At 46.9% G+C, this 27,684-nt stretch overlaps 14 protein-coding genes across 14 annotated transcripts; 10 read left to right on the forward strand and 4 right to left on the reverse strand.

The window, feature by feature from the left end:
* Nucleotides 1–2,297: 2,297 nt before the first annotated feature.
* Nucleotides 2,298–2,668, forward strand: BJ212DRAFT_1478874 (uncharacterized protein; the record flags this gene model as incomplete). Its single annotated transcript, XM_041339775.1, has 2 exons — nt 2,298–2,445; nt 2,487–2,668. 2 exons carry the CDS (start codon nt 2,298–2,300, stop codon nt 2,666–2,668), a joined length of 330 nt encoding a protein of 109 aa, XP_041195169.1.
* A 1,341-nt stretch (nt 2,669–4,009) lies between these two features.
* BJ212DRAFT_1342060 (ribosomal protein L15) lies at nt 4,010–5,025 on the forward strand. Its single transcript, XM_041335171.1, has 5 exons — nt 4,010–4,124; nt 4,178–4,341; nt 4,395–4,554; nt 4,605–4,791; nt 4,843–5,025. Exons 1-5 carry the CDS (start codon nt 4,047–4,049, stop codon nt 4,992–4,994), a joined length of 741 nt encoding a protein of 246 aa, XP_041195170.1. The 5' UTR covers nt 4,010–4,046; the 3' UTR covers nt 4,995–5,025.
* On the reverse strand, nt 5,009–6,012 carry BJ212DRAFT_1446038 (PRP38 family-domain-containing protein; the record flags this gene model as incomplete). The annotated part of the gene is made up of 5 exons (XM_041338180.1): nt 5,009–5,412; nt 5,463–5,578; nt 5,629–5,785; nt 5,836–5,911; nt 5,959–6,012. 5 exons carry the CDS (start codon nt 6,010–6,012, stop codon nt 5,009–5,011), a joined length of 807 nt encoding a protein of 268 aa, XP_041195171.1.
* Nucleotides 6,013–6,844: 832 nt separating this feature from the next.
* On the forward strand, nt 6,845–7,878 carry BJ212DRAFT_1057046 (uncharacterized protein). The gene is made up of 4 exons (XM_041328950.1): nt 6,845–7,077; nt 7,130–7,198; nt 7,251–7,299; nt 7,351–7,878. Exons 1-4 carry the CDS (start codon nt 6,950–6,952, stop codon nt 7,735–7,737), a joined length of 633 nt encoding a protein of 210 aa, XP_041195172.1. The 5' UTR covers nt 6,845–6,949; the 3' UTR covers nt 7,738–7,878.
* A 446-nt stretch (nt 7,879–8,324) lies between these two features.
* On the forward strand, nt 8,325–10,403 carry BJ212DRAFT_1446039 (MFS general substrate transporter; the record flags this gene model as incomplete). Its single annotated transcript, XM_041338181.1, has 11 exons — nt 8,325–8,477; nt 8,529–8,595; nt 8,649–8,782; nt 8,834–8,940; nt 8,988–9,002; nt 9,049–9,533; nt 9,585–9,698; nt 9,745–9,836; nt 9,889–10,022; nt 10,069–10,201; nt 10,257–10,403. 11 exons carry the CDS (start codon nt 8,325–8,327, stop codon nt 10,401–10,403), a joined length of 1,581 nt encoding a protein of 526 aa, XP_041195173.1.
* Nucleotides 10,404–11,240: 837 nt separating this feature from the next.
* On the forward strand, nt 11,241–12,546 carry BJ212DRAFT_1267774 (PLC-like phosphodiesterase; the record flags this gene model as incomplete). The annotated part of the gene is made up of 4 exons (XM_041330679.1): nt 11,241–11,324; nt 11,377–11,493; nt 11,590–12,104; nt 12,162–12,546. The coding sequence occupies 4 exons, from the start codon at nt 11,241–11,243 to the stop codon at nt 12,544–12,546; spliced, it is 1,101 nt and encodes a 366-aa protein (XP_041195174.1).
* Nucleotides 12,547–14,267: 1,721 nt separating this feature from the next.
* On the forward strand, nt 14,268–15,440 carry BJ212DRAFT_1267185 (uncharacterized protein; the record flags this gene model as incomplete). Its single annotated transcript, XM_041330639.1, has 6 exons — nt 14,268–14,355; nt 14,424–14,647; nt 14,717–14,725; nt 14,816–14,911; nt 14,970–15,015; nt 15,073–15,440. The coding sequence occupies 6 exons, from the start codon at nt 14,268–14,270 to the stop codon at nt 15,438–15,440; spliced, it is 831 nt and encodes a 276-aa protein (XP_041195175.1).
* A 433-nt stretch (nt 15,441–15,873) lies between these two features.
* Nucleotides 15,874–17,859, forward strand: BJ212DRAFT_1298092 (uncharacterized protein; the record flags this gene model as incomplete). The annotated part of the gene is made up of 8 exons (XM_041332654.1): nt 15,874–16,016; nt 16,083–16,242; nt 16,408–16,499; nt 16,741–16,871; nt 16,937–16,974; nt 17,160–17,305; nt 17,554–17,657; nt 17,741–17,859. The coding sequence occupies 8 exons, from the start codon at nt 15,874–15,876 to the stop codon at nt 17,857–17,859; spliced, it is 933 nt and encodes a 310-aa protein (XP_041195176.1).
* A 273-nt stretch (nt 17,860–18,132) lies between these two features.
* BJ212DRAFT_1478881 (tryptophanyl-tRNA synthetase) lies at nt 18,133–19,696 on the reverse strand (the record flags this gene model as incomplete). The annotated part of the gene is made up of 8 exons (XM_041339776.1): nt 18,133–18,228; nt 18,281–18,367; nt 18,421–18,859; nt 18,910–18,931; nt 18,994–19,131; nt 19,181–19,227; nt 19,274–19,393; nt 19,461–19,696. 8 exons carry the CDS (start codon nt 19,694–19,696, stop codon nt 18,133–18,135), a joined length of 1,185 nt encoding a protein of 394 aa, XP_041195177.1.
* An 805-nt stretch (nt 19,697–20,501) lies between these two features.
* Nucleotides 20,502–21,673, forward strand: BJ212DRAFT_1554743 (uncharacterized protein; the record flags this gene model as incomplete). The annotated part of the gene is made up of 5 exons (XM_041341938.1): nt 20,502–20,670; nt 20,718–20,778; nt 20,830–21,050; nt 21,102–21,298; nt 21,354–21,673. Coding segments are annotated over 5 exons (816 nt in total), but the record flags the coding sequence as incomplete, so codon positions are not given.
* On the reverse strand, nt 21,671–22,242 carry BJ212DRAFT_1342129 (uncharacterized protein). The gene is made up of 3 exons (XM_041335172.1): nt 22,189–22,242; nt 21,917–22,135; nt 21,671–21,857 (listed from the first exon to the last, which is right to left on the reverse strand). Exon 2 carries the CDS (start codon nt 22,097–22,099, stop codon nt 21,917–21,919), a length of 183 nt encoding a protein of 60 aa, XP_041195179.1. The 5' UTR covers nt 22,100–22,135; nt 22,189–22,242; the 3' UTR covers nt 21,671–21,857.
* On the forward strand, nt 22,190–23,525 carry BJ212DRAFT_1057380 (uncharacterized protein). Its single transcript, XM_041328952.1, has 6 exons — nt 22,190–22,466; nt 22,517–22,641; nt 22,696–22,732; nt 22,788–22,851; nt 22,907–23,385; nt 23,445–23,525. The coding sequence occupies exons 1-5, from the start codon at nt 22,445–22,447 to the stop codon at nt 23,202–23,204; spliced, it is 546 nt and encodes a 181-aa protein (XP_041195180.1). The 5' UTR covers nt 22,190–22,444; the 3' UTR covers nt 23,205–23,385; nt 23,445–23,525.
* A 695-nt stretch (nt 23,526–24,220) lies between these two features.
* Nucleotides 24,221–25,910, forward strand: BJ212DRAFT_1057303 (transcription factor TFIID-domain-containing protein). The gene is made up of 6 exons (XM_041328951.1): nt 24,221–24,510; nt 24,615–25,081; nt 25,138–25,410; nt 25,457–25,546; nt 25,675–25,794; nt 25,858–25,910. Exons 2-5 carry the CDS (start codon nt 24,617–24,619, stop codon nt 25,741–25,743), a joined length of 897 nt encoding a protein of 298 aa, XP_041195181.1. The 5' UTR covers nt 24,221–24,510; nt 24,615–24,616; the 3' UTR covers nt 25,744–25,794; nt 25,858–25,910.
* A 252-nt stretch (nt 25,911–26,162) lies between these two features.
* On the reverse strand, nt 26,163–27,523 carry BJ212DRAFT_1057517 (uncharacterized protein). The gene is made up of 5 exons (XM_041328953.1): nt 27,364–27,523; nt 27,174–27,301; nt 26,931–27,126; nt 26,684–26,877; nt 26,163–26,631 (listed from the first exon to the last, which is right to left on the reverse strand). Exons 1-5 carry the CDS (start codon nt 27,397–27,399, stop codon nt 26,361–26,363), a joined length of 825 nt encoding a protein of 274 aa, XP_041195182.1. The 5' UTR covers nt 27,400–27,523; the 3' UTR covers nt 26,163–26,360.
* Between the last annotated feature and the right edge of the window lie 161 nt (nt 27,524–27,684).

Consider the following 27,684-nt stretch of genomic DNA (forward strand, 5'->3'; position numbering starts at 1 on the left):
CAAGCCTACTGCAACCAGTGAGCATTTGTAGGTACAAGTTCACAGCAATTAATCTAGCTGCAAGGGCTATGATTGATTATTGATGATTATGATGGTAAGTCATCAATTGTTCTCTTCACAAGGCTAGAGACATTGGCAGTGACAAGCTCCAATGAAAGTACTTGCTAAAGAGGAGAGCTTGCTTAGGGCTCAAAGGGTAGGCAGTATGAACCAAGTAGATTCAAGTTAGAGAGTACAAGTGCTACCCAAGAGGTATATATACCATTGGAAGGGATAAGGGCAGGTCTGCCATATTAGTAGTAAGGGTAGAGGGTGAACAAGTCATAGCAAGTCAAGATACCAAAGTAAGTAGAAAGTACCAGTTGAGCGGTAAGGGTAAAGGGAACATGAGTCATGGTGAGTCATGATGAGTCAGAATATCATAGTAAGTAAAAGGTACCAGTTGGGTAGTAAGGGCATAGGGTCAGTGAGTCATTGGATGAGCCAGTAACATGGTACAACTAACAGAATGGTCAGTGAAACAATCAAGAAAGAGAAAAGGGGCAATTGCCCAAAGAGGAAAGAGTCCAGCAAGGGTGAAAGAGAGGGAAAATGAATAGAGGCCAAACAGCTGGATATTATCATAACAGTCAACATGATTGTCACATCAGACTTGGAGTTAGAGTACATGCTTAGCTTAAATACCTATATACTCACCTTAGATGTCCTCATTCTAATGTTCCCCATTGTTCTAGCATTCCCTGTACCCTTGTTACTCTTTCCCCTGTCACTCTAGCATCCCCCCTGTCACTATGCCCAACCAATGGAAACCTACATGTACATCATGTGGTTCTAGACCAACACTGCTAACTGAACTCACATCAAATTAGCACCTTTGGATATAACTCAACCATACATCCTTTGCCTTTGGAAGGCATGTCAGACAGATAAGCAAATTGTTGCAGAATTGCAGAAACACTTTGATACATCATGTTATGGTCTTGGGTTAGTTCTCTCTTCAAGTTTCACCATCCCTTCAATGTATTCACATTCTGACACTGTACTTAGACTCACAACATTTCTCAAGATTCGCAAGGGCATGGACCTTCAAAGAATGTGCTAGCAACATCATACTGTCAATACCATCCACAAGACTATGACTGGTCTGCACCTAACTTATCCACAAGCTGGAGTGCATGAAATGGTAAGCTTGTTGTTTCATGAACAAAATATGAGCATAGCCAGGTATTGTAGTATGTTCATAAATATCATATCTTAATTGTTAACTGTTGTATCTTTTTGTACTGTAGGAATGTGGTAACTTCTTACTTTGCTATATACAAGCCAGACCTTGTCCTCCAGCACAAGGCCAATCACCTTTGAAAGAGGTGATTTTGGGCAGTGGGAGTTAACAATATATTCACAGTTAATCAACATGATAAGTGGCTTAGGTATGGTCTCAGCCTCCATACTGGCATCAAGCTGTTCTCAGGTAGGATCATGTGGATGAGGGTTTGGCACTTGAACTGGAACCCACAGCTGATCCTCAGCTATTACCTCAACACACTTGATATGCTTGGGTGTAAGTATTTCCTTTCTGGTTTGGTTCTTCACTGATGTTGTAATCTACCTACTACTAGATATGCCCATGGTGACTCAGAGTGACCCTGGGTCAGAAAATTTTGGGATTGCCAACACACATACTATGCTCTGTCAATGGCATGATCCTGTGCTACAGGGTACTTTGCAGCATCACTGGATGTATAATAAGAAAAATGTAATGCTCAAGATAACATGGTCACAAATGCAATGCCAGTTCACACCAGGATTTGAGTCACTTTTGGACCATGGAGTAATGTCAGGTTAGTACAATAGCAATAATACTCTCCAAATGTATGTATCTGACTTGTCTATCTCACTCCAAGTCTGATAATAGCTTTAGGATGGTGTTTCAATGGGTTTTTATACCATGGTTGCAGCAGGAGCTGGACACATACCAGGACTGAGTGAATAACACCTGAAAGAGGTGAGACCAAAACAAGATTCTCCCCCACAGTGTACTGAACCTCATCTACCAGTCAGCTAATAACTTTGGCACCCTGGACTTTAAAGTAAGCAAAACCATGTGTGCTCATTCTGTTTGTTCTTACTGTTATTTCACAGATCACATACACAATCTATATATTGATCATTCTCATGCTGTCTTCAATCTTGTGCCACAATCATTTGGGAAGCTTATACAGTGCTGCTATGAGGAACTGGGCTGCCCATCAGTCACAAGGCAGTCTGCTTGGGATATGTACCTACAATTACTTGACATGCTGCAGGTCAACAAGGAGATACCATCTGCTATTGAAGATGTTGAAGAAGGTCTCCCACTTTTAGAGAACCACCAGGACTTGCTTTATGATGAGGAGAATAACAGCACATACTATATGGGCAGGGTGGGTGGTAGACTTGGCCTTGGTATGTTATCTGTCCACTTGTGGCTCACATGTTGAACACAGAGGCTGATATCTATGCAGGTGATGAGCATTTGCATCAGCTAGAGAGTCTTGTGCATGATGATGAGTCTGAAACCATGAGTGGCATTGATAAAGACATTGTTGGACTGGACCATGATGGTTTAGTCATATGGGAGTTTTCTGACAACTCAGATGGTGATGTGGATGAGATGGACAAATGGTGACTGACATTTGTTGATATTTTTTGATTTGATTTCTTGCAGTAGTATTTTATTGACCTCACAGCAGTCCATCTATAGCCTGGACACTCGTGCTCTGCCTAGTAGGCTTGGTGTAGTAGTATGGACAGCAAATCTCTGTTATACATTTGTTTGACACATGTAGTACATAATATTATTTCTTATTCACGTTGGCGGTATTTGTGGTCCTGCAGAAGCATAGCCTATATATGGTAATTCTAGCTGGGTAATTGAGCACGAGTGTCCAGGCTTCCATAGTTAGGAGTCCCTTAGAAGCTCTTAGCATCTTTTAATAATGCACATAACGAAATCGGCTTCGACAATTGTCTGGCTTTCCGGCTGTCGGCCCCAGCGCCATGCCTTAGTACATAAAGCCATATTCTGCACAAACTCAATTTTACTCAGGGCCACTAATTTCACTGCCCCCATTCTCTACTCGGAGTGTGCCCGGAAGACGTAAGGTGGTGACGACCAGACTGTCATAAACGTCGCAGAAGATTACGGACCACGGCTCCACACGGCTTAAAATTAGCTGTATACACGAGTTGAGCGAAGAGGGATCACCCAAATAACAAATAATCATGTAACAGAGTGAGCTCCACCTAGTGCACGAGATAGTGAAACCACAGAGGGTCATCACATTGTAACACAGCCGCAAGTTAGATTAAGCAACAGAGGATACGTGAACAAGTGGGAGAGGGAAATGGCGGCTAAAGACAGTGCGGTGGTTGTAAGTATATTTCAAATTCGAAATGTGCGCATCCAAACACCTGCACCCTGCTCGTCAACGTTCCAACACCAATGTAAAGACAAGAACTATCAAATGTGGCAGTGGCACTGCATTCAATTGAACCGCAAAGAGGTGAAATGCAAATACAGCGTGGACTGGAGCCAGGAACAGAAAGAGGACCTTCGCAGTTGCGTAGACATGTGGATGCAATTCGGGACATGAATTATACATTGAATATGGCTCAACAGCATATCCAACATCATGAGCAGGGCATTGAGCTCGTCGAGCACGTGGGACACAACAGATGCGCGCCGAGTTGTGCAGAAATATATCCATTTCGAACTGCAAATAGCCAGAGTGAGCAGAGCCTAATTAAATTGAACCCAAGACGCGTAAGTGTAATGGGAGTAATAATCGCAGGCCAAGAATTGGGATGCAGAAATTTCAGCAAAGAGGAATGTCAACAGAAAAGCTTGATTCCTAGGCTTTAGGATGACGAATGAACGAAAAGAACATGAAAAAGTTACAACCACAGGGCAAATGTCTTACGCATGCCATAAGCGTGGACGTGGGAGTCGGCCACGGGGAATTTTCGAGAGACAACCACTGCTTAAACTTCTACTTTTAGCGGACATGTCGTCCGTATTCCGCTCAAGGACGGCTCGAATAACACTGTCAAATCTTTCGCCCGGACCAAACTCACAGCACGCGGTTGGCACTGTCATCGTTTCTGATGCAACATTTTCTAATACTTTATTTGGTAGCAAAAACGCCTTGGTAGAGGTCAAGGCTCTGGTCGCGGAGGAACGTCCGGACGAGGTCACAAGGGTCAGAAGGCTCGCGCAGGCAATGGCAAACCAAAAGCTGGATTCGAGGGTGGTCAGACACCGATTACGAAGAGGTTCCCGAAGAAGGGCTTTGTAAATCCGTGAGTGCTCTTTATTCCAGCTAGTTTCATAACCATCTGACAGGTCCGTTAAGCAACCGGAAGGTGTACGCCCCCATTAATCTGGACCGGATACAGCATTGGATTGACCAAGGTCGACTACAATCATCGCCTGAGAACCCTATCACAGCCCGCGAATTGTTGCTGAGCGGATGCATTCATAATGTACACGATGGAATCAAACTTCTGGGCGATGTATGTTTCTATTCTCAGGCATCCTTCTAGTACAACTCATTGTCATGTAGAATGCTCCATTTTTGAAAACGCCTATTCACATCACTCCTTCTCGTGCATCTCAAACTGCCATCAAAGCGGTCGAGTCCGTTGGAGGAAGTGTTTTCTGCCAATACTACAACCCATTGGCTCTTCGTGATTGTGTCAAGGGTCGTGCAGATCGTATTTCAGCAGCACCGACTCGTCGTACGGACATTCGTGAGTCTCCCTCCCTCAACTTTGATTATTTCTAAAAGTAATGTCCTCAAGTGTGGTACACCAACTGGCGCAACCGAGGATATCTTTCTCCTGAAGCTGTTGAGAAGAACCCAAAAGTGGAGGAGCGATGGAAGGAACTGTCCAAGCAGTTGCTCTCTTTCAAGGACCAAACTTTCGATACCAAGGGCGTCAAAAAGATGTAGACATGCTAAGTAGATTATAATACATTCATGGGTTCGATGTTCATCCTATCTGGAGACATACTTCCACTGCGTGAACGGTCGGGTGAACGAGATGGAGAACGAGAAGGACTCCTCGATACGTATCGACCGTTCTCTGACGGAGATTGACTTCTGCTCCTACTAACGCTGGGGCTCCGTGACCGGTATGAGCTCTTGCTGGGGTTCCTACTCCTACTTCGACTGGAACTACGACTCCTGTCACTACCATGTTCACTCCTGCCCTCCATAGCATCAAGCAAACGACTCTTCCGAGGGCCAATCTCGCCGTTCTCTTCAAGTATCGAGCGCTTGGCTTTACGGGGAAGAATGATGTCACAGACTCGTTCCTCAGTGAGGAGCGAATATATGAATTCGTCAAAATGAGTTAGTGAATACCCTGCTGTTGAGATGTAAGACGCATACCAACGAAAAAAATGAAGATCGACAAACCCATGTCGCGGTATCGAAGCTTTCTGAAGTCCTTCATTAATGGTTCGAGAAGCTCGTACACTTCCACTGCACTGAAGGTCATTCGTATGTACATGGCGGCCAATGCCCTCATATATCTAAGTACTTGCATCAGCAATCAGCAGGCGGTACATATGATAATGCTCACTTGAACTCGTCTGCTTGCAAATATTCTATCAATATCTCCTTTTCCGGTTGAAGCTGAAGCAATTTCAGAAGCAAGCACAGGAACTCCGTAGGGCGCTGATTGCCATAAACACCTCCGATGCACCTAAGCGCAATGGCTTGGTCGATAAGAGACTCCGCTATATTGAAAAGGATGAGCTGGACGTCTTAGAAAACGCGGTGGACACACCAGTCAAAGCAAAGCAATGCTCCTTCCAATAGTTTGATTCCCATATTCGATTACGGATAACGGTCTCCACTAGAAACTATGCTATTGTCAGCTATCATCAAAACGTGTACCGCAAACACTCGCCTGAGGGTTTTGGCCATGGATGGCAATTGCGCCCTTGACGGTGGTGTTAGCCATGATGGCGGTCGCTTGTCAGAGTATGTAACAACTCTTTAGTCCGTGGAATCTAACTTAAAGTGCTAAGGTTTAGTGCAAAAAGGAGAAACATACTTTTAAGAGTCTTTACGTAAGTATCACTTTTGTTGTCGCCATGAAGCATTTTGCTATTCGCTTTATGTTTTCCTTATGTCCTCCGCGTGCCCAATTATCAATTGGTCGTTGATCATTTCTGTGCTGCTGACACAGCATCTAGCAGGCTTTGCCTTCAACATTTAAAAGTCTGGTGGCCATCGGAAGGATGGCCTCAACGAATAGTCGTACAGTTCATTCCATCCTGGCAACTGGCTCCCCATCCAGGACAACGTGTTACCACGAAGGGCCAACCCCTGTGTACCTGTCCAATCAGTGATCGTAGTGAGTTGTATCATACTCATTTCCCGCTTAAAACGCCGCGAATAAGGGAAGCTTATCTAGATTGTGTTGAATGTTGTCCACCACGTTTTCTCAATGGCCTATCGACCCCACACGAACTATCATATATCATTGTCCGAATGGCGTTTTACTCTTCAAAATCCTTCTAACCGGATATTGCGCCTTTTCGAGTACTCTCCTACCGCTTCCATGGACCAACGATGGTTTTTAAACGTCTCAAACTCTCCTGCTCAAGCGCAACTTCACCCTATCACTGGTTACTGCCATTTTCAACCAGTTTCTGGACCAGAATTTCCATCGATTGTGTCATAACTACCCTCATTTATACGCCTATTAATCTCCATTCACCGATCTCAATACGGAATCCTGCGCCATGATCTAGAAGGTTTTGACGATTGGAACTTTGCGACCCACTTCTTAGTTTGGCAGGCTAACGCCTGATAGTACTTCTCCAGTAACAGTGCCATCTTCGCATATAAATTACAGCCTCCATACTTTCTATATTCCTTATCTGACTGCAAACATGTGCGGCCAACTACTGACCACTTCCACATCAGCATGTCCTAGAGAACCATCGGGTTTCTCCCACTCGACTGATGATGCTGAGCACCCTCTTAATAAATCAAATGAAACAAAGCAAATTCTAAACTAGTCGGTGGTTCTTATGTGGCCTGTTGCTGTTCTTACAAGTTCTTATTTTTAGCGCGAACTTCGAAATTGCCACTGCTCTCATGTCTCCAACACGCTTCCGTCGAATTATAACTGCGCCAGTGTATAATGGTATTTTTTGTAAGCTACCCTATCTGACGGCGTCAAATCACTAGGCATGGAAGAACTTCTGATACAAGCTATAGCCGCTACGGCCGTTCTGCTGTGAGTGATCAGCACTTGTCCTCGCTGTGCTGCGACCTTATTCACATTTAGGAACCCCACAGCCCAAAGGCGTTGCAGACCACTCGAGAGCCAGCTCTTGCGGATCCTTGCACCCCGCGATCCTTGCACCTCGTCACCCGACAGGCTATCTCGATGCCCCCGGCTGATCCCACCTTCCATCTTATGTTGGATATACCGGCCGGTGTGTCGACATTAATGCCACGAGATCGTTGCAGGTGGTCACAGGCAACTGATCCCTGCAATGGTGTCGTGTCTGCTGACACCCTCGTCGTTCATATGCGCAAGCATGTTGGAGGATCCTCGTATCGTCGTGTTTACTGCTCCTGGAATGGATGTGGCAAGCTCATGAGGAGAGATTGTCTTGTTCGTCACATACGCGAAATCCATCTGCATAGCAAACGCCGCCCTCACGACTAAATCTTCTCTATTGCTCAACTTACCCATTTGTGTATCAATATCTTTGCTGACATATCGTGTTCACTGCCGTTTTAGTGTGATAAGGACTTGTACTTACTCAAGCTCAACGTTCAGCTGGTATCATAGACGCGCGCTTGGCCTGTTTCCCGATGCGGTTGTGCGGCGCGTGATCTGCAATTATTCTTCATAAGCCTAAATATAACTTTTTCTCCATGCTTCGGAATCGAAGTTTGCCTGAAGCGACTAAACTTTTAGATTCTGCACTGTACCGAGTTGGTTGATACAATTAGCCCCACCACCGGTACGAGTTATGGCCGACGAAACATGCACTACACGCACACGATCCGTTGCCATGGATAGTTTCAGCGTCTTCACTTTTCATGCCGAACCGATCCCATGTGCCCCAGCACCACCGGTCAACCCATCAGCGTGCACTCTCATCCATCATTAGCACACGCCGCCATTTCTTCCCTGAGGTCGAGGCCTGAGCGCCGACCCCTCACTTGATTCATATAAAACCTTGCGTTTGACGTATCTGTCGGTGTTACTTGCCAGACCCCCAGCTTACCCTGCACCCTTTTCATGTCATGGTCTCTGAGGAATGTACCCGACATGTACAAACTCCTCGCGTCGCAGTTGAAGTTAGGTGCCCAGTTACCGCCTTCTGTGACGAAATCAAGACAGGCATTGAACACGCTGTTGTGGAAGATGATCCTTTCAGATGGGGCAATGCGCGCAAGGTAAGTAGCACTCACTTACATTCTGAAAGAAGGCTGACATGTTGACCGTAGACTACCATTCTAATAATTGTTTCAGCTGGTTCCATGATCGCAGGCTTAGCTGTCAACATACAGAACCGTATGACTGTTCCCTCCCCAAATGATCAGAAGACTGAAATAAGTTGCGCCCAGCTGCAAATGCCCATATTCAGAGTGACCTACGGGCATCTACATCGGAAATAAGCTGGACGTTATCGGTCTTTATTCTTATTCAGGGAGTCCCTGGGCTTCTATGGAGCGCCATCAGCGAAATAAAAGGACGCAAGGTTCGTCGAGCACTCTGTCTCATAACAATAAACTGTTGATATTCTTTCAAGTTTGTCTATGTATCATCTGTAGCATTATTCATAGTTGCCTCTGCTATTGTCGCCGTGTCCAACACCATTGGTCTGGTGATTGGAATGAGAGCTCTTCAAGCTGTTGGGTAAGGAATTTATACCGAATCTCTGAGTTACTACTTACAATAATCAGCTCGAGTGCGCTCTTGTCAATTGCCGCAGCCACACTAGCAGATATCTACGAACCCCATGAGCGAGGGCACTAAAATGGGCATATATTATTCTGCTCCGCTCCTGGGGCCGGCGTTGGGCCCAGTATTCGGTGGTGTGCTGACACAGGGTTTGGGTTGGCGCTCAATCTTCTGGTTCATGACTATTTGCGCCGGAGTTGTTCTCCTTGCCCTGGTTCTCCTATTCAAAGATACGTTCAGGAAGGAACGTAGTCTGACGTATCAGAATGTCCTGCAGATGAGAGCAAAGGAAGGGGAGCTGCAACTGCAACACTTGGACAAATCCAGTCATGCTTTTTCTGCCACTGACAAGCTCGCACAACCTGCACTAGAAAGCATAACTTCTCCGCTGCAAATGGAGGATCTTAACGTCGAGGCGAATAGCCCCACCATTGCACCTGCTTCATGTATGAAAGATGTCAACGTGTCGCTCGCAGACGTCAATCCCTTCCCTCCACTTCTGAAGATTCTTACACGCTTAAATAATCTCACAATATTATTTGCTTCTGGTAAGTGTTGTTCGAATCGATACTGACCTGACGAGCCATGTATATGTCTAGGCTGGATATTCGCTTTCAGCTACAGTATTTTATATACCTGTTCGAGAACGTTATCCGAATACTACGGCTATGACGCTCTCCAGATTGGTCTAGTTCTACTCTCGTATGGAATAGGTAGGTCCTTATTTGTTGGATTGACGATGACTGACTGGCGTCGAAGGTTCTATATGCGGGTCCTTACTTGGCGGCCGTTGGTCTGACCGAACATTCGCCAGGTTGAAGCAAGAGAATGGAGGCCAAGGCTACGCCGAGGTTGATGATATTCATATACCTGTACGACAAGCATCTTAACACAACAATCCAGATGCGATTGGCCAGCACTCGGCCCGCCATGTGGTTTTTTCCACCGGCTATAATTGGATATGCATGGGTTTGCGAAAGGCACGTTCATGTCGTGGCAATCTGTATTATGCTCTGTCTCTCTGGGTTCCTCTCGACGTACGTTTATATACGATCTGCAAGACCTTAGCTGACGTGTATCTAGATGGATCTACGCAAGCACGCTGGCATACATTGTGGATGCTAACCCAGGTCGTTCGTCGACGGTTGTTGCCACAAGTAGCACATTTCGATGTACCTTTGCGTTCGTTGCCACAGAGGTGGCTATTCCGATTCAGGTGTGTTCAAATTTTTTTTGCTGAATTATATGCAATTGTTTGAACTTTTTGTCAGGTCGCCATTAGCGATGGTTATTTATACACCCTCTGGGGTGTCATTGTGATGGTAATGGAAATCCTGACACTAGCTGTCCTTTATAAGGGTAAGAAATGGCGAGAGGCGTCCGAAGAGAGAGACAGGCGAAAATCACAACAACCCTAATCAAGTACGCTGAAAGCAAGCTAGAAATCTTTTGATAGTGCTACTCGAGAAAGTTATATCAAAGGCCCGATATTTATATCCATATAATATCAAATTCTTTTCTTGAGAAGTTGCCAACTGAGTTGTGCTCCTTCAATCAAGATCCGGGTAGCCTGCCAGCTTCCGAGTCCCTGACACTGCAGCGGAAGCAACCTTTCTGATGCTATGAACCTTGATTTAAAAAAATTTCAGAGCTTTTGCATGAATGAACAGTTTAACTTAGGCGGCATTACGGGCTCGTCTGAGTGTTTTCTATTCTTAAATTATCCATTTCATTCTTGATGACATGTCTAACTGTTGCAGTTAAGTCTCAAAATATAAAACACGCTGGATGCCTCATAAGTTAAACTTTTTATCCATGCAAAAGCTCAATTTTTTTTTGTAAATCAAGCCTCACACACCCCATCGTCCAAAAAGGCATTCCATATTTGTACATTTTTCACGCCTCTGTCACGCCTTTTCTACGTTCCAAAGGGTCGCGTCTGCATGTTGCAGATCACGTGAGGTGCTATCTACACAGCACTGGGAGTAAGCGTTGTACGGTGCCAAGTTCAACGGACAGTCAGTTCGTGCTCTCCACTAACGCATATGCACCTCACCATCTCAAACCAGACACAGGACGATTTATATTGTACCCTCAGAGGCGCGGCACAGCAAGACCACGTTCTCCTCGTCCGAGCCCATTCCAAGAGCATATCATTTTCCCAAAAGTGCTCTCTTCTCAAGGTATCTCGACATACATGGGATAGTGCGACGAAGGAATATGAGGCGAGTCCTACAAGCCCTGTGTCTGTTACTATGCGTCTCGATGTCGACGCTACAGCGAGGTGGAAGCTTGTCAAAGTCCCAGCAGATTCAGAATGGGTAGTCTATCGCAATAAGGTGAGATAATAGCGTAGACAACACTGGCTTGCCTGAATCCATATAATTCTAGTTGTCTCGCAAACATCATTGTTTGCTTATTTTCCCTCGACGAGATACATCCTGTTTCTTGTCTCTCATCCCTGATGCTGTCCCTCTATCCTCTTTGATGCTTCCAGGTGAAACTGCTGTTCGTATTCACTGTGCTTACCTGACCACACATATCAGGAACCCATGATACGTATGTCTCGACTTCTATGTGCGAGTGAAATACTACTATGACGAGGATGATAGAATGGCTTTTTATGGATGGCCTATTGCCCAGTGTCAATCGCCAGGCACCCCTCTCGAGAGACAACTTCACTCTGGCATTCGAGTTCTCGACATACGCTTGGCAATTGTCGATTCCCACCTCATTTCATACCACGGAATATATCCGGAACGCGCCCTGTTTGCGGAAATCTTATCATCGGTACACACGTTCCTTACAACACCCTCAAGCTCGCGCGAAACCATAGTTATGTCAATCAAGCAGGAAGATTCTGATACGCAACGTTTTAGCCGGCTTGTACGTCAAGAGATTGTTGCCTCGCCAGGGGGTTTGGACATGTGGTATTTAGAAAATAGAATACCAACCCTGGGTGAAGTAAGAGGCAAGGTCGTAATGTTCAGTCGTTTCGGCGGAAATGGTTACGACTGGGACAACGCGGCTATCGGGATCCATCCGACCATCTGGCCTGATAATGACAGGCTCGGTTTTACTTGGAACTGTCAAGATGTCCTGGTCCGGACTCACGACTGGTATGTATGAAGATCCTCGGATCATCTAGCTAATTATGAGCCTGACTATCACCACAGGTATGCAATCCCCACCTTCCTTTCTATCCCCGAGAAAGTTGCTCTCTCAACCAATATCCTTGTTGATTCCTGTGATTCTTCTTCCCTGACCTTATCGATAACATTCCTTTCTGCATTGTCAGTCCCATTGGCGTTCCCTCCGACAATGGCCCGCGGCCTCGGATGGCCGCAGTGGGGAATTGGATTTGAAGGCGTCAATGCTCGAGTCGGCAAATGGATCCTCGATCAGTTCGATGAACAAGGAGAGAGTGACGTAAATAGGGGACCGCGGATCAGGGGTTGGGCACTCGTGGATTTCTACGAAGACCCGATAGGACAAAGCATTGTCCCCCTGCTTGTAGAATGCAACTTCAGGAGGAGAAAGTGCGAGGAGGGTTCGGCGTGAATTGCAGAAGTATAGAACCCTCATGCCAGACTCCCTTAGGCCCTCTGCCGAAAGAAATATAGCGATATGCCTTGATTTTCTGCAAGAGGTCGCGAGATATCATCTCGGAGATGGATGGTTTGCCTTTTGATTACCTCTATATGTCATTGACTAGTCAACCTGCAGTGCTTAACCATAGTAACGCCATTAGGCTCTGCTAGGATCATCATGGGCTACTGCGGGATTTCATGTTTTCAACGTGTTCACCTCGAGCCAGCTGACAACCTCGAAGCTGTGCGACTAGCTCTCGGATATGGATAGAATCAACGTTGAAATTAACAGCGGTAATTGTGGTTCGGTGATCTCCTACGAAACTTCGACTTTGCGGTGCCCGGCGCTAGTTACGACAGCTTCGTACTAACGAGTTCTGGCTTGCCTCGTGGTCTATAGTGCCCACGCCGTCAAGACTCAGATAGCCGATGATCAAGGGTATGACACGGGCGAGGCCCGCCGGGCAGCACCCACGGCGAATCGTGGGTTGGGTGGTGCAAATTACGGGTACGAGGACCTGCAAAAATTGGTCACCCACAGGTAGGAGACTCAGAAGTGTGGCAGTGCGACGTCGACCACTATCAATAACATATTATCGATGTCAACCACAGTCAGTGTCTCAGATTTATTATGCATATTTTTCTTACCGTCTCCGGTGTCCACGTAGTATGTAGATGTCACAACTGGCAACCAGCTTCCCGCTACTTGGGCTCGAATGTATCAAATTTCTTGTTGGCAAAATCTGTTCTTGGGAAAAAACGATGATGTGCGCACTCCTCGTAATGAGACAATGAGAATAAGACAGACACGTCAACGTCGGAGTGGGATGATCACGACAGCAAAGCCGTCAAATGAAATACAACCTCATCCAACACTCTAGGGACGCATCTTCACTAAGAAGATCCTGGATAATAATAGATGGGAGGTGTCATGATCATGCGACGAAAAGGAATGACGATGATCGAGAGGTCAAAGGCACATTGGAACCCTCTAAACGTGGCCGCGTACCTCCGCGACATTCTGTCTATCAGTCAACGGTTGCTCGCGGAAGGTCCGTTAATACCAAAGGTGCTGGTAATGGCTGATCAACTTGCCGCAAGTTCGTTTTTGATACCAGCAATATTCATTGATATTGAGGAACTAGGTCATGTAGCCAGACGGCTTGGTTGCAAATATGGTTAATTAGCATTAGCACAAATTGAGTCGTTGATATTACGTCAGGTTACATCCAGATCGCGATCGGCTGTCGGAAGTTGAAACTTTATTGCCGGTATGTTTTTATTTTTTTGGACCCCTAGCATTCTGCAAACAACGAGATTTACAAATATCGCGAGTCGCAACACAACTGGCATCGATTCATCCTAAGTCGGGTTGTGATACCACACCATTGAGCGATGTTCTTGAGCTCGACTCCTTGCCCGCCAAGAACACGCCCAGTCAAGCGTACTGTGACAGCAATCTCATCGGCTCCCGTATTAGAATCTCCCACCAAAAAAACGTCGAACAAGGGCCGAGGGCCCTAGTGTTGTGAACTGAAATCTGCCATCCTGACACGTGGCAGAAACGCCATTTGCCTCGAGTTTGCTGTACGTGCATTTACTTAAAGACTCGTTGAAGTGCAGAACATGCATAATCCTTTCAATCCCCAATCCCCCTCTCGAAAATCAGCAATTCTTCCAGAGCTGTCGGTCATGGTTGCACCCTCCAATTCTTCGGCTGTGGCAGTTTATTGTGCTGCGTCACTTGGGAAGCAGAATGCCTTCCAGCTAGCTGCGCTATGTATGTCTTCTTGATTCAATCTCTTGACTACTCTCACGTGTCTTGCATCGTATTTTTGTCATTGACAGCATTGGGCCATGCTCTGGCTGAGGCAAATCGACCCCTTGTCTATGGCGGTGGTAACATGGGCCTCATGGGCGTTGTCTCAGGTGCTGTCGCAGATGAGGGCGGCCAAGTTACTGGCATTATCCCATATGCCATACACGCCGCAGGCGGCGAAAAAGATAAGGGCAATGGTGTCGCAAAGACTGAATCTGTTGCTGAAGTCCTCGACGAGGACCGACGAAGACATGTACGCGATTCCATCAATGATGACAATACAGACCTGACTCACCAACGCGCACCCGCGCACTTTCAATAGATAGAGACGGTAAGTAATAGCTCGCACGGGTATACCACGTTGTCTGATTGATTTCCGTCTGTTTTCATTTCGATCTGTGTGATTCGTTCTTTCATTAAGATTATTGTTGACTCGATGCACGAGCGCAAGATCGAGATGGCGAAGCGTGTTGGTGCTTTTGTGGGGTTGCCAGGAGGATACGGCACTTTTGAAGAGGTAGTACACGAGGCTCGCTCGTTCAACGTAACTCGCGCTCACTGTATCATGCCCCTAGATTCTTGAAGTTATAACTTGGAACCAACTCAACATTCACAACAAACGTAAACATATTTTATTGCTTCAATGTTATGTTGGCCAACCAAAACCATACTTTGCAGCCGTAATATTACTCAATGTTCTGTCCTACTACAACCCCCTCCGTGAACTTATCCGGAATGGTGTGCGGGAGGGGTTTATCCAGCCGCACAACGAGAAGCTATGTGTCTTCGTCGACGGACCTACGGACCATAAAGATCATGCATCTTTCAACTGGGGGCAGGCCGCGCTGGATGCAATTGCTGCATGGCGACATGACCAAATACAAACATTGCCTTTTCACTGGACGAAAGACATTGACACCAGCGCAATGCCCAATGGCAAAGCCAGCATCAAAGACATGGACGGAATTTGCGGTGGATTGCTTAGCCTACAAGGTATCAATGCGTGGTTGAAGAGGGTCTGGCAAGCTCACTCCCGTTCATGTTGATCATGGCGTAGGTTGGCAGGCTCGCGCGTATTCGTTATTATATCTACCGCCATCATATCTTTAATGCCCAGGACTCTAGCATACATTCTTTACGTAGAATTTCACTTGTACAACAAGTATCACTGGGTCACCAGTAGTTCCGAGTCACAGCGCTAGCGTCTGTGATCGCTTGCCGAGGTTTTTCTTGCTTGATTCAGTATGCCTACGTCGGTTATTAATTGTTCGTGCCCGATAGTCCAGTACTCCCAACTGCCCGCGGTTGGTATACCTTTGACTAAACAGACAAACAAGTTATTTAGTGATACATACACCGCAATCGAAGTTAGTTAGGCCTGAGAACGTTAATCTGATCGTTTTTGCACTCAATATATTATATAAATGAATTATGTGTCCCGTACCGTCAATAAAGGTAGAGTACTGAGCAGGGATCATGATGCCTCCTCGGAAGGGAATCCCGCCCTTGACACTCAGGCGAAACGTTCGCTCTCCCGGGACCGCCTCCCTCGTCGTTCACCAGGTCGACCAGTTCACGGTTTACGTGTATCGTGTCAGCTTCTCATCGACGCTCATCCAATAGTACTGGCTCCGATGCCGTTATCGACCCGGACTTCCTTGCGCTGTCCGACATCACATGCATCATAGCCCACCATCGCCAGACCTGGTAATTCAACCCCCGAACGTGCGTGAAGTGGTGAGTGCCCTCGTTGACTCAAGCCAGCAGGAGGACCTGGGCCCATACAAAGTCCTCACTCTTCCCGTCAGCGAGGCGAATTTGATATTGTTTTTTTACATATTTCATTATGTACGTACACTCACAAATTATTGCGCCCAAGGGAAATCCCCATACACTGTGCGCATCGCACGCCAGAGGCAATGGTACCACACGGTCAGGACTCGGACTCATCGTCATTAATGAAGTGCATGCACTGACACTAACACTCCCTGCAACAAAACTTTCACCGTGAAGCAACTGCAAGCGCCGTGCCGTGAGCACGGCTTGAACTTGCGAGGGAGAAAGGCGGACTTGATCGAGCGCCTCGCTGTTGCAGTGTCCCCAAGGTACGTTAGGTGTGTTTTTACCCTTGTTTTATGTTGTTCTAACCAATTTTGGTATTCCGTCCGCAGCACCATGCCTTCTGCCACCACCCTTACCACCCTAGCAGCCAGTTCTCCACCCTTAGTGTTACTCGCAGCTGCGAATTCCAGCGTGCCGGCAGGCCACGCGCTCACCCACTCATGAGACTATCTCCCAGGACCCGGAGATGATGTAGATCCGCTTGCTTCGCGTGATGCAAGCCAGCTGTCCCATTCCTTCTAAGATGCTTACGGCGGCAGTAACGGAAGCATCGCAGATGACGGCATGGATAACGAAGGCACTAACACAGCAAGAAATGTATCAGGATGATGAGGAACCGGTGGTGCAAGCAAGCGGTACGCTTCTACGTGTGTATACTCTGCCATTGATACTTGCTGATCATCCCTCGTACTACTGATAGGCCCGTGTTTGGTGACCATCGATGATGCTAAAGTCTGGGTAAGTTGCACGTCTTTCTGAGCTTCATGTTTTGGCTGATGGTGAGTCACGAGGTGGATGAATTCATCATGAACACTTGACGAAATAGTGGACAGCAAATAGAGAAGAGTGTTCTCGACATTTAGAAGATAATTCTCAGCTTGTCTTGTTTTCAGCTTCAATAATTGAACGGTTCCCAAAAATAGCACTGGCTAACTGCTGCAATCGCGTCGGGCGAGGTCCCGGATATGATAATTGATGCACACCGCATCATCCAGTACTTGAGGTACACTTCTACCCGCAAGCTTCTCTCGCGAAACGGTTGTGAACGGCGCATGGGCCCCTCTCTGCAGTGAGCTTCGAACCTCGTGTTAAATGTGTTTGTGTTGGTCTCGTCTGGGTGCCACCTCAAGAGCTCGCTCAAGAAAACCATGGCGATGCTTGATCGTGTCCGACGCCATCATGCTGACGACAACTCTTGAGCATACACATCCTGCGTTCACGCCACGTATCTCTAACTTTTATAAAGCACTGATGGTCAAAGCGTAACGCTTTCATCTTGAGTATGTCCAAGGCATGGTTGTGATATCTCTCATCTAGGCGCGAAGACTTCGATATCACTGAAAACACAATCCTCGACTCACACCTTTTTCCAGAGCACTTCGAACAAGTCAAGGAATCGGTAGTCATGCACCTCACACAGCGTAAGTTGGTCTTTCGAGTGTTGTCAGCCGGATCACTTACTTACGAGCCTGGAACCAACTCAACATTCATAGGTGTTCATAAGGCCATATAACGAGAAGCTCTGCGTATTCGTTGATGACCCTGTGGACCAGAAGAACCATGAATACCTTCAACAGGGGCAAGGGCATGACGGATGTCATTGCTGCACGGCAGTATGACTAGGTTCAGACGTATCCTTTTCACTGGACGAAGGGCATTGGCACTAGTACAATTCCCATCGGCAAGGCCTGCAACACAGAGATGAATGGAATAAGTAGTGGATCTTACGGTCTGAATATTATCAATGCGTAGTTGGCATGGATCTGGATCGCGCTCAGATACCTAAAATATAGTCAGTGGGTGTATTTGTCGCGACGATCATGACACGAAATGGCAGATTCATTTACGTACACGTAAAACTATGTGTTTGCTACTTCCTCGTACAATTACATGACCTCATGATGTCTGTGATCGCTTGCCGAAACTAGGGTCTATTTTCCTGTTTGGATCCATGAATGCGTTGACATCCTCATCCGTAATCTTGGCTTTCCGCTATATGTAAGGATGAATACATAATCCTGAAGGTCGTAGGGAAGTCACTGACCTCTTGGAAGACCTTCACGAACTCCTGCAACATTTGAATACAACGTGCTTTCAATTGCCCCGTAAGTAGACGCCCTGCCCTGTAATCCTGATCACGGATATCAGTGACATGATTCGCAAACATTAACCGCAGCTACATACCTCGCCTATCTTCGCAATTTCTTCGTCATCGTCCAGGAAGAAGCCCAGATATTGATATGCAACATCCACGTCCGTATCACCCCCAAGTTTCCTGTGTTCCTCTTCCGTCTCTCTACCACCAGAGAAACCATGCTTATTGATCTTATTTTTGATCTGGTTCGGGGTATCGGTCATGAATATGCTCGAGGTCGCATCCGATGCGCTCATCTTCGTCTGAGGTCCTTGAAGAGCGGGGAAGAAACGGGAGTGGATGAGGGATGGTTTAGGGTACTTGAGTTTCTGCGCGACATCACGAGTAAGTCGGAAGTAAGGGTCCTGGTCTATTGCACAGGGGATGAGGCATGGGATATTAGAAACTTCGCCGAAGATGTGAGGGAACGAGTTAGAGAAGGACGGGGCTGCTTGAACGGCACAGAAATGGATTTTGCCGATGTTATCCCTGTTGAAAAATATGCAGACCATCCTGGATGAAGGACGAATGAGACTTACGAGTCGTTGAAACCAAATGTAGCTTTGATTGGTTGTATGATATTTGCCTTGATATTTTGACGACGTTGCGGTAAAATGGCCCACCAACGTATTCGAAATCGCTGAAGATAAATGTCTTCTTGACATCAAACCCCACTGCAATGATGTCTTTTGCGTTGCTCCTCGAGAACTGTAGCGTCTGCTCAGCTTTCAGCTCGTGCTTGAACAAAAATTTCTCGTCATCTGTTCGTTGGATTGGTGAGTAATCAAATTGAGATGACGAAATGCTCACCAGTTAGTTGGACGACCAACGGGACATCAAAGACATCCTGCAACCATCTCCAAGATCGTTAGGCCAAATGACAGACATGTACAAATGACTCACTTGGTAAAGAGGAATGGTATCATATGCCCGAGATGCATGCTATCGCTACTTGGACCGCGTCCCGTGTACAAGAAGAATGGTTTTCCCTGTTCATATCGATCCAAAATCTTGTCAAATTCTCTATGAAAGCGCATTGACATCAACCGAATTGTACGGGACATCAGCTGAGCGGCTTCATTGCACTCACCGATGCGAGAAAAACATCCCCCGCCTCAGCAACGGATGCGGCTTATGCCCTGTCAATTTCTCGAACCGCTCCAGAAGTTCTGCATCGACTCTGCGCGTCCCAAACTGGACAATCAACTTGTCGTAGTCGATCGCAAGTTGCTTGCCCTCGGCAGAGACTGAGCCCTGCACATCCCACGGCGTGACCAGTTGCTCGTGCGCCTCAGGAAGGATGGTAGCGGGTTGGGAGTTGGACATCTAACAAGGTATGGTTGAGCGCAGTTGAGCGCGGAGCTATTTTTCTAGTATTTAAAAGCAGCAGATGCGAGTGACTCGAGAGTCGAGATTATCTGCCACGTGGATATCCAATCGCCAAATGCGCACGTGGATGATCTAATCCAGGCGCAGGCTGATTCGGACTTGCTAAACAACCACTACGCCGCCACTCTCCAGTCATTCCTTCGTTTCGGAGACTCATTTCAGAGGGTGGCTGTATCACTATATATGTCTACTCATGAGGGCTGCACTGCAGATCCCGAATAAGCGAGTCGATTTCAGCCTCGCTTCCCTGTAAGCGAACACGATTCGAGAGTCTGGACTTGCACCTGTGGCGTTTTGCGGAAATATATCGCTATACATGTGAGTCGCGACTACTTTCAATGATGAGCCTTTAAGGTGGCAGGGATTTTGTTGCAGTAGCGTACCTTACTCAGTCTCGAAAGCCGTTCCGCAGCAATGGCTGGGGAGACTGTAAGATTTGTTGGACCAGATCTATAGCTTGAGCCTGGTTGAACTTTTGTATGCCTTCCACAATCAGGGTCAACAAATGTCACTACTGCCATCACGCAACATGCTGCCACAGATTCAGGGGCACGTCCTTGTCACCAAGCGGGGTTGCAAACTTTGAGTTCGCAAGATAAATGCAGCTTTTCTGCTTGGGGTACGCCCCCTCTTTGGTATTTATCCTGACCTACATGGCGCTGGTGATTTCTTGGTCGACCTTCGTGACTCTGAGAGGTAAGTTTTTGCATGGTATATAAAATTCACTAACCCACCTGCAGCCGTCTCGAGTGCATTCATAGCTTTAGGGCTGGTGTTGACGATCTTCAGACTCGCCTATCGTATTTGGTTGAGAAGGTTCTGGATCGAGGATGCTTGGGCAGGCGTCGCATTTCTATGCGGGATAGTCGTGTTGACTTCTTGCTGGACTTACGTTGAAGCAGGTGAAGGGTGTCCGCTTGTGCACATCACCCACTCATTATTGGACTCCTGGCTGCAGTGGGTGAAGAAGGAATTATATCATTATGGGTATACTCATTTGCTTTTTCCTCCATGGTATGGTGAGTGTATTCGTGTCCAAATCTGCACCATTGATTCTCAAGGGCAAATAGGGCAGTCCGGCAAAGCATCTTGTTTTCCATCGTTCGCATTGTGTATGCAACGCAGCACCTCCGTCGCTTGATACTCGGTCTTGCAGGTTTCTTCCTCTGTTTGTGGGCAGGACTTGTTGCACAAAAAGCGTGGAATAATGGGCACGACACCTCTTGGTATCAAACAACTGGAAGGGTGCATGTATCTATGACGCGACCCATGGTCGCGTTTGAACTGATGAGTGCGACTTTCTTGCGGTTTTTACACGACCTGAACTTACACACTTCGTAAGCTGATTGCTTATCCGACACAATACTGATTGTTCTGCCATTGCGCTTACTCTGGAGTCTCAAACTGCCAAAAAGACAGAAAAGGATGATTTTCGCCGTATTCTCCTCTAGCATTATCGTCACCATTATATCCATCTTCCGGGGGGTCTGTCAGATAGCGAAATACACGACCGTTCTTGCCACAGCAACAGACTTCGAGGTGCAGTCAACTTCTTCTTCTAGGGGTACTTGAATCTGAGTGTTGAACGCACTAGACAGCCTTGTCGCTTCTCGTTTGCAACCTTCTTGTCATAGTTACTTTCCTTTACCGCATATTTGGTTTCGTGGGTGCGGACGACCCAGTTTCTATTGATGACAATGATTACACGACGCGAACCAATACGGGTGGTGTTTTTACCACTGTCGACTTGGGCGATGCCTAGTCAGGAAGCGGTGAGCAGAGAAAGTCAGAGATTCAATCTACATTCCGAGGCGAGGGGACTGTTAATCCTGTGTAACTAATGTTGAATTTAGCCTGCCTTTTGTCGAGACCCGAAAATTCGAAAGAGTGTGATGACCCGTGATCGAAGCAGGGTATCCCACTGTTTTCCCGTAGAGTTGCCAGTGTCAAGCTGTGGCGGCGGCGATCTCTGAATTGTGACACGGTCGACAACACTGAGGTGAGCTAGTGGCAATCGATTATTCCAGCCACGGGAGTAGTACATGGCAAGTTACGCGTAATATCATACCAGTCGCTCTCCAAGACAACCTGGTAGTCACTGGAGGTGAGTCGGCATAGGAAATCACATAAATGGTGCGGCGAAGTCACAAGAATCGCTTATAGATCCAGGCCGACAGTACGCACATCATCGGTGACAAAATCACTGACCCATCCAGAATGCCTCTTAACAAGTCCAGTTAGTACTTTTCCTGAATAACATGCTAACAGGCCGGGTATCGCATTCACGACAGATACTTTGCTTGGCAGGTTTTCCAATCGGCCATCCCTGAATTGGCACATAGTCGTACTAAGTACATACACGACTTCGCCGTTGATCTTCAACATTTTCGAACAGCTCGTACGTGATTGGCTGGGAGAAATCTACTTACTCGCAGAGCGACCTAGAACACATGAGAAAGGGAATCATTTCATCATCTTCCTGTCAAGCAACACAGCATTAACCCAAAATCGATCAGACTAAATAGATTCACCTTTGCCAAGTTGCCTTAGACCCTTCTTGGCTCTGTCGCGACCTTCCTGATCTTCCACGCTTTGTAACGTTACCTCAGGGTTTATGTTCAATTTAAGTCTCGAGCCAAATCGCTGGATCTTGTATTACTGTCCAGTGTACATCAATACACTACTATGTCACGGACAGCGTCGAGAGGTAAAGTTGAAAATTCCTACAGACATTCTAGCCATTCAAACGATTTTCAGTCGTTTGCACTATCCTTCAGGTCTTGGCTGTTCTGATTACTATCCTGCGGCTCGGATACCGTATGCGGACACATATGTTCTGGGTGGAGGACATGTGGGCTGTCGCAGCGCTTGTATGCGGGGTGGTGAGTGCAAGCTGCTATATTTGTGTTATATCACAATGATGACGGACGTTAAAGTCCTCATTAATCGCTGGATGGAAATCCTTCTATACTGGTTAGCAATGTGATTTCATTCACCAGTGTGGTCAACACCTATCTTTACATAATAGATGGCGGCCAGTCCGCAGTCATATGTTTCTGGGTGTACGGGTTCGCCTTTCCATCAGCTATCTGGTGCGTATTTTCCCGTTTTCATCGGCGTTGCTCACTGAGCATATGATAAAATCAGGGCCGTTCGACAAAGTATTCTCTTTTCTGTAGCACGGATTTTCTGGTCAGCGAGGTCCTTGCGTTTAACGGCCATTGCCATAGCCCTCGTGTTCCTGGTGTTGTATTGCGCGTTAGTGGCACAGAAAGCTTGGCAATATGGCCGCGATCTTGATTGGTGCCATCGCCCCGACAAGAATGGGCAAGTACATGCGTATTTGATCCATCCTATAGTTATTTTTGAGTTGATAAGTAAAACCCCCGATCTGAACGACATCCTGACCACTCACGATGATATCAACAGCGGACCGCGTTTCTGATACAGTCATCGTATTACCCGCCTTGTATCTTTTGTGGGGCATAAAGCTTCCAGCAAAGGAGCGCATAATGATACTGGCAGCATTGACAACCAGTATCATCGTGACGATCGTCTCAGTTTTCCGAGATGTCTGCCAACTCATGCATTTCAAGAGTATCTTGAGGATTGCAACTGATTTTGAGGTATGAATTGCGCATCGGTCGAGGCATCTTTTGGTTGACTGCATGTTGGAAATAATTAGCTCGCCGTTTCACTCGTTACATGCAACCTTCTTGTGGCTGCAGTTTATATCTACAGGATCGTGATTCGTCGTAGACACAGCGACTCTGAATCAAACATCAATTCGGACATAGTATTCTCCGAGGAAGTCGCGGCAGCAGCCTTACGCTCGTCTGTAACCCTTGACGGAAGAGGACAACTGATCACCATTGGCCTAACCGATTACAGTGGGGATAGTCAGCCTATTACTCGAGCAGAGCCATAGGTTCATTTGTGCTGACAGAACAGAGTTCAATGGCGAAACGATATAATATGCACAATTCATACCTGATCACCCATAGCTAGACCACACATATGACGAAGAATGACTGATTTCACATACATCCGTACTATCCGGATCAAGCTTTCTCAGAGGGGCGCACACAACTTTGATGGCCAGTCGCATTCTGTACATTGCGGAGAAGTGCTGATTTGCACATATATCATCATGCAGACGACAAGCCATGTACACCTGCGGTTAGACGCTGTTATATAGGTATCTGGCAACATCCCGCATCTGTTATGTCAAAATTGCCACCAGTGGTCCCACTTTAGCCAAAGATGAGCTGGAGTAAGAGGACGTAAGGCCGTGTAGGGGGGGGATCTACACACTGCCGAGATTATTTCTAAACAACATCAATCTCTGTGAGGCTGGAAGATGAGACATACGAGCACAGTCTCATACCCCAAATCAAGAACGCACTGCTAGGCAATGCTGCCACGTACACCATCATCATACACAAGCGTGAGAATAATATCACCTTTTTTGGTAGCTTTCTAGAATATTCCACGCCACATACTGTGAGTCCCGCGCCTGTTGGATGTGTAGCTTTGAAGTCGATTCCAAGAGTATAAAGGTATCCTGCTCGTTGAGAACAAAGCCTACTGGACGTTCGCACCAGTATCTATCCTATGCATTCAAGGATTAAGGGGAAATACAAGGTAACACGCCCGGATCATAAGTAATGGATTTTATGATGGAAGAAAGAGGAAGAGAAACATAGAATGGAGATCAGATCCGAGTTATGGTCGGAGTTTAAAATTAAAAGGTATATATAATGGCCTCGACCTCGACCCTTCACGCAATTTTCCCCCTCGCCGAGATTTCCCACGAACTTCGACGAACAAATTTTCATTGTCTTTCTATTGTCAGGAATGTCCTTTGCACTTCCCGCTCGTCAGGTTACTTTCGGCAGGTCTGCTGCGCCTTACCAGCAACCAAGTCAACTTTCCCAACCACAAGCTGCCCAACCTAATCATGGGCTAGCACTTCCCGGCGCTGGTACCTATAGTCTTCCTGCGCCATCGAATCTCGCGCTTCCGGGACCATCGCCACTGTCTCAATCACATACCCCTCCCCCTTCACAGTCGCAACCTGTAAATGCGACAACGGTAATTAGTAATGGTGCTACATCAGCTGCTGTGGCAGGTCCTTCGACGCCACCGGCCAGTGCTGTTCCCGCCACACCGGCCCCTCTCACACTTGAGCAACAACACATCACAGCTGTGGAAGGCATCGTGCCCACGCTACAAAATATTGTTGCAACAGTTAACCTCGATTGTCGTCTTGACCTCAAGACCATTGCACTGCACGCCCGGAATGCAGAGTATAACCCTAAGGTTGGTACTACTGTTTGACTACCTGTCGTTGCACGCCAATGCGCTTTGCACGATAGCGTTTTGCAGCTGTCATCATGCGTATTCGTGAGCCCAAGACAACTGCACTTATCTTCGCCTCTGGCAAGATGGTCGTCACGGGTGCGAAGAGCGAAGACGACTCAAGACTGGCGTCGCGCAAGTACGCGCGTATCGTGCAAAAGCTTGGTTTTGACGCCAAGTTCGCCGAGTTCAAGATCCAAAACATAGTCGGAAGTTGTGACGTGAAGTTCCCCATTCGCTTGGAGGGTCTCGCATACAGCCACGGACAGTTCAGCAGTTACGAGCCTGAGGTATGTAAGCACAATGCGAGACTTTAATTTGCTCACATGCTTTTAGTTGTTCCCTGGTCTCATCTATCGCATGCTCAAGCCAAAGGTCGTGTTGTTGATCTTCGTGTCGGGGAAAATAGTGTTGACTGGTGCCAAGGTAAAGACTTTCGTTATTATATCTTCTCGCGTCAGTGATTCTTGGATTATTCCAAGATGAGACCGACGTGTTGGTGGATCTGGTTCGAACCCTCCGCTGACACTTGTTGCTCTTATCCTTTCCGCTAGGTCAGGGAAGAGATTTATACTGCGTTCAACACCATCTACACAGTGTTGTGCGAATTCAGGAAACCTTGATGTCGTCTCCGCTCCAGACTTCGTTATCTTCCTGCCTTTTATCACACTACGGTTCGCACTACACCGCTTGTCGACAGGGCCGTCCTGATTCCCGACGACTCTCTTCGATGACAGTAGTGGGCGAGGCCTCTATATAAAAATATTTTTACACGAGGGTTGACAGGCGGGGAGCAGACGTAGTGCACGGATATTCCTCCTCCTCCCTCTTCACTGATAATCATCTTCACGGCCTTCTCCTCAATTTTAATCGCAATTCACGTGAAGATCATTCATGTCTTTTGAACACTCAGTCGTCTTTGTAGATCATATGTTACCATATGCTCATAGTTTGGGTACAATGTATTACTGCCCACTGATACCCATCATTGAGTTTGAAATTGGTTTGAAAAGCTCTGAAACCGAATCAATAATGCCTGCTGATGCGGCCATAGATATGCAGGCAAAGTACAGCACGAGCCACAGGGACGTCAGCACTAAGTACTAAGTACACAAGAAACAATACAATCCATAACGGAAGAAAACAGAAGCTGGATTAAGGGACCTTGCTTTGTCAGTGTCAAAAAATAGAAGGACCCATTCAATAGTCATTTGGGTCCACATTCGTTCTCTTTTCAAAATCAGGTTTCACTGCCGACAAGTGGAGCACGCTCTTCGTCCAAGATGATTGGGCCACCCCTGAACCGCTTGTACGTGCCAAAGATGCCCAAGAAAACCCAGAACGCCGAGAGCACTGCAAACGCGAGTGCAGACCAGTGAATGAATGCCGAGCGACCAACACTTTGATGAGCAAAGATCGCGAAGAGAGACCACGTTATCGCGAAGCTGGCAGCAAGGTCACCCTCAGGACTGGAAAAAGCATACGCGGCCGCAGTCGCCTCGAGGAAGAACCTGTACGACATAAGAATTCTGATGCGTCACGAGGAAATCTGTGTTGACGTACAAAGCAAGGAATACGAAAACCTTGGTCCAAACACCGGCTGGTACAGAAAGCGCATTGACGCCGAATGCTTCAAACGCAGTGATGACGACGAGAACGGTAGTCCATCCATGGTAAAGGGAGAAAGGCAAGTGGACCAAGACTTCGTCGCCAACATTACCAGGTGCGTGGAACTTCTTCACCACGTAGTAGATGTGCTATATGAAAGATGTGACGCTCTGAATACTATGAAGCGAGCTGAGAGACTTACGGAGATAGTACTGCTTACGAACAAAGCAAAGACGAATGCAAATATGTAGTGTTGGGATGCCCATAAATGCACGTATATGGCATTCATGATGCCGAGGAGAGGGAAACGCCATGAAATGCCTTCAATGATTACTTTCTTGCCAGAGGCGGTGAACTGGTAGATGACAGTACCCAGAAGGAGCAGGTGGATGAGAGACCTGAGAGTACCGTAAGTATTGGTTAGGGTAGACAGCAAACGGCTTACCAAATCAAAAAGGCCCATGGAGCAGGGGTTACGTATGTCTCCCTGCCAGTGAAGTAGATATCATGAGGTGCCGCTACGGTGTAGACATTGGAACCGAGGAAAAGGAAGTAAACAATGATGTTTGCAATCTAGTTGTTAGAATTCGAGACAAGTGAGTCCCACACGATCTAAAGCTTAAGAGACCACGAACCTTTAGCAAGATGTCATCTGTCCAACTGTCTGACATGACAATTTTGGCCTCAGATACTCTTTGTGTTGTGGTTTGCTTCACGAGGATGAAGGTACGGAGTAAGAGGGATTTTGCTTATATACATGGCCCCCCGCAGTCTGACGACATGTTCTCGTCATGCCCAAAAAAAGAAGTAGCGAAGTCCTGCGCCACATCAACTTGCGCATCAACGCCACCACGGACCTTTTCTTGCCCTCTGGTTGGCGCACATTTTGTTTTCGGCCGACGAACATAGCTGGGGCAAGGTAGGTCCCAGTGCTCAACGTTGCATAAACCAGCTTA

This window comes from Suillus subaureus, assembly GCF_016647635.1.
Source record: "Suillus subaureus strain MN1 chromosome Unknown BJ212scaffold_9, whole genome shotgun sequence".
Lineage (NCBI taxonomy): Eukaryota > Fungi > Basidiomycota > Agaricomycetes > Boletales > Suillaceae > Suillus > Suillus subaureus.